Source organism: Myotis myotis, unplaced genomic scaffold (assembly GCF_014108235.1).
Source record: "Myotis myotis isolate mMyoMyo1 unplaced genomic scaffold, mMyoMyo1.p scaffold_m19_p_18, whole genome shotgun sequence".
NCBI classification, from domain to species: domain Eukaryota; kingdom Metazoa; phylum Chordata; class Mammalia; order Chiroptera; family Vespertilionidae; genus Myotis; species Myotis myotis.
The window spans coordinates 15,617,535-15,632,565 of NW_023416322.1; the positions used below are offsets into that span (position 1 = coordinate 15,617,535).

The following is a 15,031-nucleotide window of genomic DNA, read 5'->3' on the forward strand; positions in this document are numbered from 1 at the left end:
CTGTGCCATTGTCGAGGGCGTGTCACCCTTGGCAGCCGAGGCCACATGCACAGTCCACCTCTCTGCGTCTCCAGGGCAGGCTTCCGGAGGCTGCCCGCCTGTGCGACAGTGAGACTGTACATGGGCCTGAGGTTGAGTTTTCGGGGAATGGGCCTTCTCTTGAAGAGGAGAGGCCATATTTTCCCCCACCAATTGTGGATAGAATATTCCGTGGTTAGATGGCTGTGGCGTTGGAGACGTCGGTGAGCCCTGGGGCTTCTATGATGTGACCCAGGCCTGATAAGTTAGCTGTTTCTATATTTAACTTAAACACGTCTAGAAAAAATAACTTATTATATTCTGGGTCTCTAGAGAAGCAGGTAGTAAATCCCATACAGTTCAGGGAATACAACCCAGACTAGCAGGAGGCCGGGATCCCAGCTCTGCAACTTACTAGCTCTGTGAACTTGGCAATTCCAGGGACAGCCCTCCATCTCAATTTCTTCAAGTGTAAACATGGACAGTAGTGCCCATTGTAGTGAATTATCCGGGCCTATTGATAGATATGACATCTATCTAAACCGACACTGTGTACAGGGGTGAGGGCTTATGAAAAAATAATGTTACAATAATTCAGGCGGGACTGAAGCTCAGGCTTATGCTAAGAATAATGCATACAGCATGCTTTAGATTTAAGGGGCTTGTTTGTTTGTTTTTTAACCTAAGAGAATGGATGGATTCTGAGACCTTGAGACCCCTAATGGTGTGCACCGTGTGAGGGATGCTTATTACAAAACGAGTCTTCACTTCTCTGATTCGCTGTGAACTCAGCATTAATAGAGAACATCGGGAAGTGTGAGGTGCTGAGTCAACTCTGGGTGTCTTAAGCATACATAAGCTACCCCCCGCCCCAACCCCCCCCCCCCCCACCCGTCAGCCTCACTAGGTGGCATTATTTTAATGAATCATTATGGTCCATGTTGGGGTTTTAAGGTGGCTCTGCGAGGTCCCCCTGCCTTCAGGACCGAGTCTCCCAGATTTTCAGATTCAGAACCCCATTTGTGAGCACAGAGTGAGGGGTGCCCTCTCCTGGGAGGTTCACATTAACCAAACACACCAACACAAGTGCCTGTTTATTACTGCACCACAGGCAGCTGACAGTCAATGCATTCTCTTCCGGTAGTCACATTGTACAGCTGGTTAAGTCCTGAAGAGCTTGCCCGGGGAGCAAGGAACCCCAGGATGGAGGCTGCAGTCCTGTGATTTTAAGTCATGTTCAAAGGCCTTAGGCCTAGGCAGCTCGCGATATGTGTGATACGTGGAGTGTTCCCTGCTGCTTGCCCAGTTCCTGGGCCGTGCACCCTCAGCCTGGGGAGCACTTCTATAGGTCAGTTTTCCTGTGCGTCTGTTAAGAATCTAGGGGCCAGAGGGCCCTTCTCGATGACCACTGATAACACCGCTCCCGGAGCCCCTGGTTTCCAGAGGTGACAGGCTGGATCCGACCTGAACGTTTCCATTTTGTTTCATCTGCCTCCTCTGGTTGAAGGCGGAGGCTGATGGCCATGGTTTAGTTCTGAAGAGCTAAGTAGGTGCAGGGCAGAGCGTTACAATGAGACAGAGTGGTCCTAGGGATTTATAACAGTAAGTGCAAGGGCGTCCTGTGCCCTTAGGGAGGAATCTGAGGCATTTGCTCCGGGTGAAAACGTCCTCAGGATTCCGCCTGCGGGAATGTTTGGATGAGATCCACGTGGAGGCTCTGGTGCAGGAATCAAGGTGGCACAAAACAGGAGCAGGATGAGGAAGGTAATTGAGTGATTCGCCGCCTGAGGAAGCCTCGCCCTCCCTGGGCCTCCCTCACAAGTGGACCCCACCCACCTGCAGGCCTCAGGGGGCCACCACCACACAACAGAGGGTGAGGTCGGAATGAAGGCCATCAGGTTCAGCCGGAGTAGCTAAAACAACGCCCATACTGGTTGAGTGACCTGCCTCATGCCACGAAGTGCATACCACGGGCTAGAGGAGGCCTGTCACCGCTTTCCGACACTGTGTGCGGGAATGCTGAGGGCCCCCTAGGGGAAGAGGCACCAGGGGAACGTGTTACAGAAGCAGAAGTGGACTTTCATGGACGGGTGCATTCTCCCCAGACCCTTCTCTGTAACCTCAGCGTGTTAGGATTTTGCTGTATTTTCTACAGTTTGGCTATACCCTGTCCCATTGACTTTCTCCTCCTCCTTCACTTGACTCCGTGTGATCCTGCCAGAGGAAAGATTTTAATTAACGATGCGTGAAAGGGCAATGGGGGAAATACAGAAGAAACAACAACTGCTTTTAGGTTAGGCCTGTGTTGTAACCTGTGTGTTTTCATGAACGATATTTATTTTTATAAATATGCCTAGAAAGCTCAGTGTATTCTTCTCTCACTCAGGCTCCATTAAACGGCACCCCATTAAATGACATGTTTAAGAGAATTGCTTTAGAAAGTCCATGGTTTTAGAGGAATCATTGAGAAGAACTTTCTAGGGTGTTATTTCTTAACATTAACAAGCAGAACAAAAACTGTTTGTGTGGTGTACATGGAGGTGATGGAGTTATGAGTGCTTTTGAAAGTAGGAAGGGGCATGCCCTGGCCTGGATAAAAATTTTTTTAAAAAGCACATGTGAGGAGCATGTGGCTAAGGATGTGAGAAAGTCCTTGATTTTTATCAACTGGAAAAAACCCTGAAGTATAGAAAATGCCTCCAACATGCTCCTAGGACGTGTCGTGGTTCTGGGTGATTAGTGAATGGGCCGGAGTCACGACTTCTATCTTGGTTACATTCCCTTTGGTCTCGCAGACATAGGAAGCATCGTAAACTGAGCCACTTACTTTTAATTAATGTTTAGAAACCTTTTCTACATGTTTTACACGGGAAGAATCTGTGTATGTGTGGCCGAGTGCACCCCTACAATCACTCTTTTACGGGGGATACAGAACAGAGCATGTGTCCCCGGGGTGGGGGATCAGCAGCGTCGGTCACCTCCCCGTGAGATGGTCCTGCCTCCGTTTGCTCCCCCTTCCTCTCGAAGGTAATGGAAAGTGTGTGACATTTTCTCACTCGTCCACATTGTAGGAAAGCCCATGTATGTGTGTACAAGCGGCCCGTGTCTGTTTTGAAGGCGCCATGAGAACTAGAGAGACACCAAATGCAAGCGTTAGAGAGGGGGACTTGGCAATAGAAACCGGGTCTCCTGAGCCAGGAAGACAGTGAATCCTTTGCTCTGCAGAAAACCGGCTGACTTAGCAGTCGCTCTTCCAGGCTTGGAAAGGCTGGTGCACCGTGAGATAGTTTAGCAGCTCTTTCTGCCTCTTGAAGCACTTTTGTCCATGCACAAAAAGGTAAGTCGTGCAGAGCAGGTGGTATGTTGGCTCAAAATGCAAGAGAAGTTTAAAAGGTACGGAAAGAGTCCATGTCTTACTTTTATGTGGGTTGACTTGTTTGAGCTGATTGCACAGATAATCTGTGCTTACTGTAGAAAACTCAGAAAGTCCAGTCTGAATGATCAGGAAGAGTATCTGTAATCTTACCTTTCCAGAGAAAATCACTAGTGATGCTTTGGTATACGTCTTTTGGAATCCTTCCTGTGCATTTATTTTTACTGTATATTATTTTTTTCTGGAAAATGGGATCCAAGTTTACATAAAAATGTTTATAAAGATTGCAATCAGGGCAGGAGTAATAGCTTGAATTTAGAAGGAAAAAATAGGATAAACAGTTCTAGAGAAACTGACAAAAAATGTTTTAAAAAACACAAAGGGTTGCAGAACCACTCTATGTACAAAGAAGCTGCTAATACAACAATAAATAAATAAATAAATAAATAAATAAATAAATAAAAGGCTAGCCTGATTTTCCCCCAGTTTTGTTCAGTCTGATTGTTTATAATATCGTATGTGCAAAATTAGGGCAGCTTGCCTCTGTCAGGTTCTCTAAGATAATGTCATCATCACCTTTCTACAGAAAGTGAAAACATTATGATCCTGATTAATTTCCCTTGATGAAACTTACGTGATTCTGCACTTTCTGGAAGCGATCCATCTCTCTGACTTAACTGCTGTGTGGGACAGTATCACGTTACGGGCGCTCTTGTTCTGATAAAGGCATAAACTACGTAAAGTCAAAGACTTCCTCTCCCATCCCTGCTTCTAGGGTCAGTTGCAGAGCTCATTGAATGAATGAGTGAATGAATGAATGAATGAATGAACGAACCCATAAATGAACAGTTACCCTGCTGTGAGGGCACTGTGTGCCAGGCACTGTCCTAAGTGCTTCCTGTGGATGAGCTGATTGGACCCTCACACCTCCTTCCTGGTGACATGAATGCCTGATTATCCTGGGAAGGCCCTACATTTCTTGGGAGGCCTCAAGCTTTGTCCCTGATTAGCACTGTTGGAAGGTGTAAAATCGTAGACTCAGACTTCTGGACCTGCTAAGTAACTTAAGGATCATGTTATTTACGGCCAAGGCTACGGACGCAAAGGGATTAAGAGGCCTGTCCGGCGTCATATCGCTGCTTCGCTGTAAAGCAGGCATAAGAATGCAGGTTTCAGTCCGGCCATGTGGCTCACTGGTTGAGCATCAACCTATGAACCAGGAGGTCACAGTTTGCTTCTTGGTCAAGGGCACATGCCCGGGTTGCGGGCTTGATCCCAGTAGGGGGGACGCAGGAGGCAGCCGATCTTTGATTCTCTCTCATCATTGCTGTTTCTATCTCACTCTCCCTTCCTCTCTGAAATCAATAAAATTACATTAAAAAGAAAAAAGAATTTAGGTTTCCCGACCCCCCAACCAGTGTCCGACCTGACAGCACTCTGCCCTCCTCCTCCCAGAGCGTGCCTTGTGGGTAGGCTCCCTTCCCTTTGAGGGCACTTACATCAGTAAATGTCAACATCACGTGCTATTTACATTCACATTCATTTTGTACCAAGCATATGAATAAATAATGAACAAATCATATGGAGAAACGTCAATATTAAACTTCTTTCTCCCAGGAGCTTGTTGTGGTTAAACATCAGAGACACACCATTGACAGTTCAGAAAACCAGTCTCTCACAGGTCCTGCAGAGGCCTCTTGTTAGAGTTCCTGGGGTCATAGTGGACCTCGTTCCCAGTTGTCAGTCACTGTCCCTGGCAGATGTTCCCATCAGCATCCCCCGGCCTGGAGCCCTCTTGGCCTCTCTCTGTTTTGCTTTGCATCTGGGAAGGGCGCTGGCTTGCCTGAAGGGAGCTGAACCCACCTGCCCCTACCTCATGCACCACGCTCTTATTTTAGGCTTTGGCTAAAAGCAGATCCTCCTCTCCCTTGTGTAGACCTTGCCATTTCTTCCTCTCCCCGCTCTCAGTTATATTAGGCACGGCGTCATTTAACTCTGCAGAACATCCTGGCACAGCACTGGAGCCAGGGTCTGTGCCACACACAGCGTTCAATCACTAGGTGACACCGTGTCCTTCCTCCTTGGAACGGGGTGGAGGGGAGGAGGAGACGGGGGAGGGAGTCATCTTCATTCATTCGGCAACTTTATTGAGAGCCTCGTAAAAGTCAGGCACTGTTCTAAGCTCTGGGGTGATAGGTGGGAACAAAACAGACGAAGTTCCGTTGTTGTAATGGGTGGGGGAACACTGAGCCAGGAACCTAATGAATGTGTAATATATCAGGTGGTGAGAGGTACTAAGGAGAAACATAAAGATGCAGAAAGTGCTGTTTTGGGCAGGGTATCTATCCATGGCAGGTGCCCAGAAAAGGCGATTGGAGCAGAGACATGGAGGAACGAGGGAGGGGTGTTATGGGTATTTAGGAGAAAGTTCCAGCCAGGAAATACAGCAGGTGCCAAGGGTCCTGAGGCAGGAGCGTGCCTGGTTTGTTCAGGGACAAGAAGGAGAGTTCTCGGCCCTCATGGTCAGGAGGCCGGGGGAGTGACTCCTCCCTTCCTGTGTGTCCTCACAGGTCACCCGAGGCTTTGCCTTTCGCTCTGGGAGGAGAAGCCAGCAGGAGGCTCTGAGCTGAGAGGTGGCATGATTGGATTTTGTTTAACGGGCTGATGACTCTGGCTGCCCTGTGGGTCACAGGCGTGGGGGTCGGCAGATCCAGGCATCCCAGTCGAAGGGGTCAGAGGCGTCGAAGGCAAGGGCAGTCATCACTGTGAGGCATCAGTGCTGCAGCGGGCTGGAAGGGGGTAGTAAGGGTTCCCGGCGTACTATGAAGGCACAGGTGAGAGCATACGTACTCGGACAGACTTGCCCGAGGGTAGTGTGCATGTGAGGGAGACGAGGAGGGCTCCAGGCTTCTGGCCTGAGCATCTGAAAGAACGGACTGCTGTGTCCTGAGGAGGAAAGGCTGAGGGAAGAACAGACAGCACCCGGTGCCACTGAGGAGAGTGTCTGGCGACTCCATCAGCATCCAGGTGCTCTGACATTTCCCAAATATAAAATGATCCCCTTCACCCCACTAAGCCAAGCCTTCACCCCACTTATTTCTCCCTCTCCCTCCCCCTCCCCCTCCCTCTCCCTCTCCCTCTCCCTCTCCCTCTCCCTCTCCCCCTCTCCCTCCCCCTCCCCCTCCGTCTCCCCCTCCCCCTCCCTCTCCGTCTCCCCCTCCCCCACTGCCAGCAGCCAGTAGGTGCTCCACGCTGTCACACCTGTTTTTTCTTCAAAGTCGGCCATGACCTCCATGGTGTCTGGTCAGTTCTCGGCCATCCCTCACTAGCCGTGTCACCAGCTGTCACGTCCACTTCCTCCCCACTCCTTACCCTCTTCTGTGGTCCCACAGCACCTCGTGTCCTGTCCTCCTTCCTCTTCCTGGACTCCATGGCATCACCCCCCCTTCCCGTACTGAGCGCGTATCCTTCACCCTCAACCTGCGGCATAGAACTTTAAGACGTGGGAGAGACAGGAGTACAGTCTTCCCATTTCCTTCGCTGAATCTCCAGGAAGCCTTATTCCCAGCAGGTGCATTGCCACCTCCCTGAGGGCCCCCGGTGAAGCCCTCACGTGCATTTTGTTGTCACCTGTCAGAGGGGTCAGGACAGGTTGTTGTGTGTGCCAGCCGGTTATGTGCCCCGACGTGAGACCAGGGCTGCAAGGCGGCAGGGCCAGGTCAGGGGCTCAGACCCAGAGCGCTCACCCCTGCGCCGTGACCACGGCCACCGAAGATCACAGTCTGTGATCAGAGAGGGAAAGGCGCCTGTGGGGCCTGGAGCATCGAGAGGCTGCAGAAAGACTCGAGACGCTCGTGAAGAGGCACAAAGCCATGTTCTCATCCTGACAGCCCTGGCCAGGCCCGAGTCCGGGTTATGGGACCGTATGCGCCTTAAAGGATGTTTTCATCTCTGGCTGTTGTGAGCATCGTGGTGTTTTCCGAAAGGAAACATGTTTCCCTTGACCTCAGCCAGGAGGACTTGTTGCATCCTCCCCTCTCGAACTTCATTCCAGTACGTGTGCGTTTAATCCTATTTTTTCACCTTCCCAGAAAGAAGATTGGCCCATGCACAAGCTGGAATGTTCTCCCATGGTTGTTTTTGGGGAAAACTGGAACCCCTCCGAGACCGTAAGGCTCACTGCGAGGATTCTGGCCAAACAGGTGAGGACACGGGATAATGCTTAAGTGCGTTTCATTTCATTGTTTTCTTTTAAGGTCAGAGAGATGAGGAACTGACCTGTGTGATCATCTCTTGTGACTCATCCTTGGACCCGTTTCCTGTCGCCTCCACAAGGGCAGGGCTGGGAACACAACTCCAGGTGGAGGCCGGCTTGTCACTTGCCTTAGGCCAGTGGTCGGCAAACTCATTAGTCAACAGAGCCAAATATCAACAGTACGATTGAAATTTCTTTTGAGAGCCAAATTTTTTAAACTTAAACTATATAGGTAGGTACATTGTTATTAACTTAATTAGGGTATTCCTAAGGCTTAGGAAGAGCCACACTCAAGGGGCCAAAGAGCCGCATGTGGCTCGCGAGCCGCAGTTTGCCGACCACGACCCTAGGGCCTAGGCAACTAGGATGTTGCTTACCCGGGGCCAGGAACATGGCCACCGCTGTGGAATTCTAAGCTTTTTTATGAGATAGGATTACGTGGAAAAATACGGCTTTTCAAGGCATGAACACCCGATTGAACAGAATGAGCACAGCCTAGGGAACCAGCCCTTTCTGACTCAGAGGGCACCCCACGCCCCCTTCCTGTACCGTGTTCTGTTCTTCTCGTCTCCTTCCCTGCCCACGTCTAGGCAGGTGAGGGGTGGGATGGGACAGCCCAGAAGGCACATGCAGATGAGAAGAGGAAGCGGAGTGGAAAAGGAGAAATCGAGGCAGGGGGCAGAGGGTGAAAGGAAGAAGAAGGGAGGAAAGACACGCTCAAGTGTGAACAGGGCAGCAGTTTCCTCCCACGATGACGCCAGGACGCGCGGCTCTCCCCTTGTCTGCTCAGTCCTCACTGACCACCTGTCAGTGAGCTGCCTGGTCTCCAAGGGGCCAAGGTAAAAAGGGAGGACACGGTGAAATAGGCCACACGGGGCTCGCAAGGCATGTATGTCCATGGAGATACTTGCTAATAACCGGGTGGTGGCAGAGCCTCTACTGTCTTTCTTTTAAGCTGAAACTTCACCCCCCTCTTCTTTATGGCCACCACCTCCCCCCGTTTTAAAACTTTGTATTTTTTATCTGAGCCAAATGGGATCATAATGATTAGCACCACGCTGTCCCCAGACTAAGTTGGGATCCTGGGCCGCGTAAACAGAAGTGGATCATTTCCGAACTCTGAGCTCACCGCTCCGTTATGTTCAGCCGGGGTCAGGTGCTCGCTGAAATGCCAGGGCAACAGCTCAGGGTAACCAGAGGCAGGCAGGGTGTCTGCCGAGGGAGCCAGAGAAATCAGGATTGCTTTCCCTGGAGGAGGTTGACTTTTGGATCCTTACTATACCGTTATCCTTAACTATATGCAGGGTACTTGGTCAGAAGGAAAGGGTAGGGGGCAGCCGTGTGCTTGGGTGAGGTGTCAGGGTAAATAAGCCATCCCATTAGCTCTGCAGGCATCCTGGGAGGGTTGGGTGACCAAGCTGCCCCCCGGCCCCCGCCACCATTGATGTTATTTATAGAGTTGTGGTTAAGAACCCAGAAGGAGCTGGTGTACTTTCCTGAATGAAAAGCTTTCCCAGGCAAAATGTACTACCCATCTTAGAGAAATGCGTCCTGTGAATGGAAGATTCCTGCTCCCAACAAGAACTACTGAAATGTGGTGGTGCTAGGAGGGTCGCCCGAATGCTGCGATGCATTTAGTCCCGTTTCATTCAACTCTTATTGTAATTACTACGGCCACTAATAGTCTCTTCAAGGAAAAGTTACCTGGCCACCTTTTCATCTCTGCAGGATTGGATGATTAAAAAAACAGACCATTTGTATTCGAGTGGCTTGCAAAGGATTAGGGGAGCCGGGCTACCCAGCTACCAGGGGGAAGCTCAACATGTTAACTAGGGAGGTGAGCGCGCCCTGCGAGACCACCTGTATCCCCACATTGAATAGCCGATGACAAAGACACGCCTCGGGCCAGCTCCGGAGCCCTGCCTTTGAACTCTTGTCAACACCGAGTTTATTCATGTTCTCAAAGCCTTAGCGGGTTTACTATTGTCAGCTCCTCTGGGGACGCCTAGAACAAAGGCCGCCACGCGTTTAAAGCGAATCCGGGCTCACAGACACGACCCAAAGTGTTCTTTTTGAAACACGGAATTTGAGATCATTTTAGCTTATGCTTAAAGAAAGTGTAAAATGGATGGGGGGTTTGATTTTGTTCCTTTTCAGAAGGAGAAATAATCAATAGGACGGCTCATCTGTACGCTCAGGGCCTTTTAAAGCCAGGGCCCTAAAAAGTTGTTTTCCAGCCACTGTTCTTTCCCGTAACAAGCATTTTTTTGAGCCTACTGTGTGCATAGCATTAGCGGGATGTTAGGCACACGGCAGATGCTTAAAAAAAAAACACCAAAAAGTTTCAAAGGAGTCTTGGATTTGAACATTGGGCAAGCACTCTCAGAGCCCCAATGGTGGATTTTGGGTTGCTTTCTCGCCTTCATTGAGAATTGTTGCTTTTCCTTCATGTGGGTGTAAAAGTGAAAGCACATTTTGCCCTGGTTGTTAAAATCCCTTTCTGTGTGATTTCTTCCCCAATTACTAGAAAAGCCACCCGGAGAGAACGCCGTCAGAGAAATTGTTAACGGTGAAGGAGTTTGAATCGCGTAAGTGTCTCTGTGACCGGTGGCGTGGTTACTTTTTCTCCACATTTGACGTGGATGGGGCAGGACCGAAGACAGGAGGTGACAGCTTGTCTCGGTGCGGGTGGTGATCTTATCATGAATAGTTTTTACTTTAGGTGCTGTTTTGAAAAAAATGACTAAAACTTGTTTTTCTGAGTCGACAGGATTACTGGGAAGTAATTAATAGGAAGTAGGAACTTGCAGGATGAGTTATTGCATTCCCAGCCATCTCTCCGGGCTCTCCCGGCCTGCTGAATATTTTTGGGTCCTTGCTGAGTTGCAGTCCTGTAAACAGCCTATGTCTTTACTGAAACTCTTTAAATGGGGAGTTCTCTGGCTTCTCGATAATGACACCGATTCCAGGGCTGACTGGGGGCCCGCAAATGGGTTGAGGCTGGTTATCGGTTACGGCCACACATCCCTGACCTCATGGCCAGTGGTCAGTTGAAATGTCACATCCTGAGTGACATCAGGTGTCAGAGGAAGAGAAGAAATAGCATCTTTTCTTCCCCTCGGGTTCATCCGTTAGACCGAGTGATGAGGGAGGATATTTTCTGGGGTTCCCCATACGTTTCCTGTCTCCTTCATGCCATTTACAGTAAGAAAAGGGTGTAGCTAGAAACCCAGTTTTCTGCCTGCTGAGTCACGGTGTGTTTGCCCACAGATCTGGATAAATTAGACAACGAGAAGAAGGATCTGATTCAGAGTGACATTTCTGCTCTCCATCACTTTTATTCCAAGCACCTCGAGTTTCCCGACCAGGAGAGCCTGGTAACGCTCTTTGCACAGGTAAGGGGCACAGCGTCAGGGGACACTGCGAGTAGCTTCCCCGGCCCGAGCCCTGTCCCCAGCACACGCCCGGGGAGCGTGAGCAGAAATAGAGTGATGGCCTCTGTGAGCACAAGGCTCCCGACCTGTCGGACCCTGTTTGGCATGGCCTTGCTAGGTGACCTTGAGCAGATCAGGGTCCTCCCGGTGCTGGCCTCGAGTTGGCAGGTGGAGCACAGGAAATTCACCCTCCCTCTGCCTCGTGTCCCGGGAAGAGTTTATGAAAACAGAGGCCTTGCCAGTGCCCGGGGCCATGGCACACAGAGAGCTCTTTGAAAAGAAAAGCCTGCTTGAGGATCCCACGTTAAATTTTACCTTTCTTCCCTTACACCTTCCATCCTGACAGCAGCGTTGTTTTATTCCCACCAACACGGCGCTGATAAAGCCGAGGCACGTACAGATGTCCCCAGAGAGGCCCTCTCCATGGCCTGGAAGAAGAGTCCCCCCAGAGGGGAGCCCCGGGGGTCTAGGTGCAGGGAGCCTGGCCAGAAATCTTTAGAGAAGCCCATGTTTACCCAAAAGATATCATACAAAATTAGAGAAGGTTCTAGACAAGAGCAACTTTACAGGACTGGGGAGGCTAAGGCTCGGGCTCGGGTAGAACAGAGAAGAAAGTGCCGCCGGCGCCCTCGGCTTCCTGTTACTGCGAGGGCAGCCCTTCCTGCCACACCTGCTGGATCGGGCCTCCCTCCCTAACAGGCCTGCGTTTCCCCCTGACGCTGAACGTGTGGAATACCGCCCGTGGTGCCAGGAGCTGCATTCCCCTGCCGGAACTTCAGGCTCTGGATATAGAAAGGAGCTTGGGTACAAACTCACACGTTGTTCTCAGCGCAGGTTCAGCATCCCCTGTGTCCCCTTTGGCCCAGTAATGACATTTCCAGGAATGCGTCCTAAGGAAGCAGTTGGAGACTGTGGGCAGAGATGGGCATGCAATTTTTTAGTGTGGGGTTCTCTTTAAAACCAAGAAAAAAAGAAAATATTCTAAATGGTCACCAGTCAGAGTTTGGTAAATAAATTATGGCATCGGCTGTAAGTTATATTTCAAAGAGTGTCTAAAGACATGGAAAAGCATCGATGGTACATTAAGCGTAAAAGCAGGATGAATGTGTGTAATATGAAGTACACACATGTGTGAAAAATGATGAAATGGAAGCTCACAGTCGGTCATCTGCTGAGTTGTGGAAAATTTTTGCTTTTTTGTCGCTGGATGATTTCTTGGATTTTCTACACATGAGCATGTGCAACTTAAGAAAAGACTAAGAAGAAGAAAAAGATGGAAAAAGGACCCACAATTCTCCCACTTTAAAAATTACACGTATGAAGAAAGAAGCGAGCTTCACCACTGCCCACCTTCCCCCCAGGAGCAGGACTGCTGGCGGTTGGATGAGCTCCTTCAGAAATAGATGCACTTCTGTTGTGGGACTGTCCGTTACAAAACAGACAGAGCGATGCTTTATGAAGAAAAAGGGGGTTCAGGTTATGATATTAAAGTACTGACGGTGCAAACCTCCCTGTTTTCCATATTATTCTGATTTACAGCGGACTTTGTTAAGGGTCCCAAAACAGTGGATTTGGGTAACCAAGGAAAGTTGAGGTATTGACTCCTCTTACATTTTTTAAAAAACTAGATAAGTGACTTTTTTCTGCGTTAGTTGAGGCATGGTTATGTGAGAAAGCAGAGGAGGTGAAATAAAAATATGCGGTATCTTCTCTTCACTTCTAGCTGTGAAAAAAAGATAGCTTTTCCTCCAAGACAGAAAGGCATGCTGGCAGGACTTCTCAGTGGTGGCATAGTGGATATGGGACCATGTTTTCATTACCAAAAATCAAGATCTCCTAAGCAGTATATTTGTGGTGAAAATGAGAGTCTGAATTTTGAACTGACTCAGGAAATCCAAGAGATAGATACAAATACATGTACACACACACATACATACACACACAAACACATATATACACACACACATATATTCACTCACACATGTATAACCATAGATAATGAATTCCTTTGTAGATTTATATTCATCAAATCATAATATCCATTCTGAGATACACAAACACACGCACACATATATATATTTTTTTCATATGTACATTTGAAAATGGACACTCAATGTCCCCAAAGAAAACTCTAAAACAAAAATAACAAGTGCTGTTCCAGCCTCACACCACGCTCTGGTCCTGCCTCTCGGCCCCCTGTCTGCTGTTCCATCCTCCGAGCCCGTTCCTCTCTGGCTCACAGGAGGGTGGTGGGTTAACGTGGCCCAGCCGCAGCTGGCGGCCGAAGGTGCCTGCACTCCCTCCACAGCACGGAGGTGCGTTTTAATCGCTCGGAGCATATGCATGGTCGGGAAATGTATTTTTGGTGTGCAGCCTACATCTAGTCTAAATGCTAATTATGAGACTAGCTTTAGCGAGGCACTTACGCCTGATTTGACTTGGGGGGGGGGGGGGGGGGGGCGGGGAAGGACTATGGCCCATGCATCTTTCTTACCACCCAAGCTCATTTTTCTCCTCTGGGAATATTTCAGAGGCAGGGAAAGCTGACAGGAAAATTGCTGTGTAGTTTGGCTTAAACACCATCACCGCCTCCGAGAAAGGAACAGTGATGACACTGTGCTTGTAGGAGCCTTTGCTTATGAAGAAACACACTCACGCTTGCACAGTAAGAGGAGGCGGGCAGAGGGGGAAAGCCTCCGGTCGTCACAGAACATTTGAGCCTGAGGCATTTGGAGTCAGAGACTGGTCTGCTTGAGCTCCATGCAGAGGAGGAGACGAGGAAGCGAAGGAGCAAGTGTCCCATATCTCAAGCCAGCCTGTCCCTAGATCAGTTTGGAAATTGCTGCTAAATTCTCTCATTCATTCTGCAAATATCTTCTGTCGTCTTGTGGGTCCCAGACAAGGCGGAGGCGTGGTGGTATCCAGCCCGAGACTCTATATACATCACTCAGTACTCACTAAAGTGCAGGACACACCGTTCATGCTCCAGTAAACTTTGTTGAATGAATGGAGGTCCTAATTAAATTCTTACCTATTGTTGATTGATAGTCATTGCTTAATGGTAGTTGGTTAATGTCCTGATGACAGAATAGGCCTGGATACTTGAAGTTGGCCCAGAAAAGTGGTATGCTGAGTCTTCTACATAGAAAGGCCCAACATCTCAGGATTCCAAAGGCTGTGTATTCGTCTACTAATCCTGCCCTCTCTTTTTATGTTTGAAAATTGTAAATAGGTTGAATTGTCAAAACGGTAAGTCAGACCCATCACAGCCTTAACTTCTCTGTGTAGCAAGATTCCCAGGCCTTTGACATTGGCCCTTTAATTGTAAGTAAAACTGCCACATTAACATGCATAGGACAGAACGATTGTCAGAGAAACTTGGTGCAGTGTAAAGAAACACCTGTGTTACTGACAGGTTTGCTGTCAGAATGTCTAGTTTGAATTCTGACTCCTTACTTTCCCACTTGCTCCTTATGTGGCCTTGATCAAGTGACTTAAATCCTTGACCTCCCTGAGCCTCAGTTTCCACATCTGTAAAATGGGTTGTGCCAGAGTAGCAATGCAGACTGTGAGAGGTAAATATGCAGCACCTAGCACAGTGCCTGGCCCAGAGGAAGTGCTCCTCGAATGCTCGTTTTCAAAAGCCCGTTCATCGTCCTGAAATGCAGCAGTGCTGTGTCTCTGCTGTGGAAGAGGGTGGTCCCCTGACACCTTCCTATCAGCTCGGGAGGACAAGACTCCACCTTCGCTGCTGGCGTTGGACAAGTCACCGCTCCTCTCTGACCTCAGTTTCACCATCTAAAAAGTAGAGCGACCGAGTCCCCTTCCAGCTCTGAAACTAGATACAAATGAAGGCACCCACCGAACTGTCTCCCAATAGACTGGGTGTCTCTTGAGGGCACAGATTGTTGCCGTCTTCATCCCATGTGCAGTGCCTGGCACATGAGTTCT

General features: G+C 49.2%; 1 protein-coding gene across 1 annotated transcript in view; it reads left to right on the top strand.

Moving 5' to 3' along the window:
- The window catches only part of SMYD2 (SET and MYND domain containing 2), a 51,791-nt gene that overhangs the window by 23,161 nt on the left and 13,599 nt on the right, over positions 1-15,031 (top strand). The window contains exons 3-5 of the mRNA XM_036342269.1: positions 7,483-7,593; positions 10,174-10,234; positions 10,917-11,041. Coding sequence (XP_036198162.1) covers positions 7,483-7,593; positions 10,174-10,234; positions 10,917-11,041 — 297 coding nt within the window. The remainder of the gene's footprint in view (positions 1-7,482; positions 7,594-10,173; positions 10,235-10,916; positions 11,042-15,031) is intronic.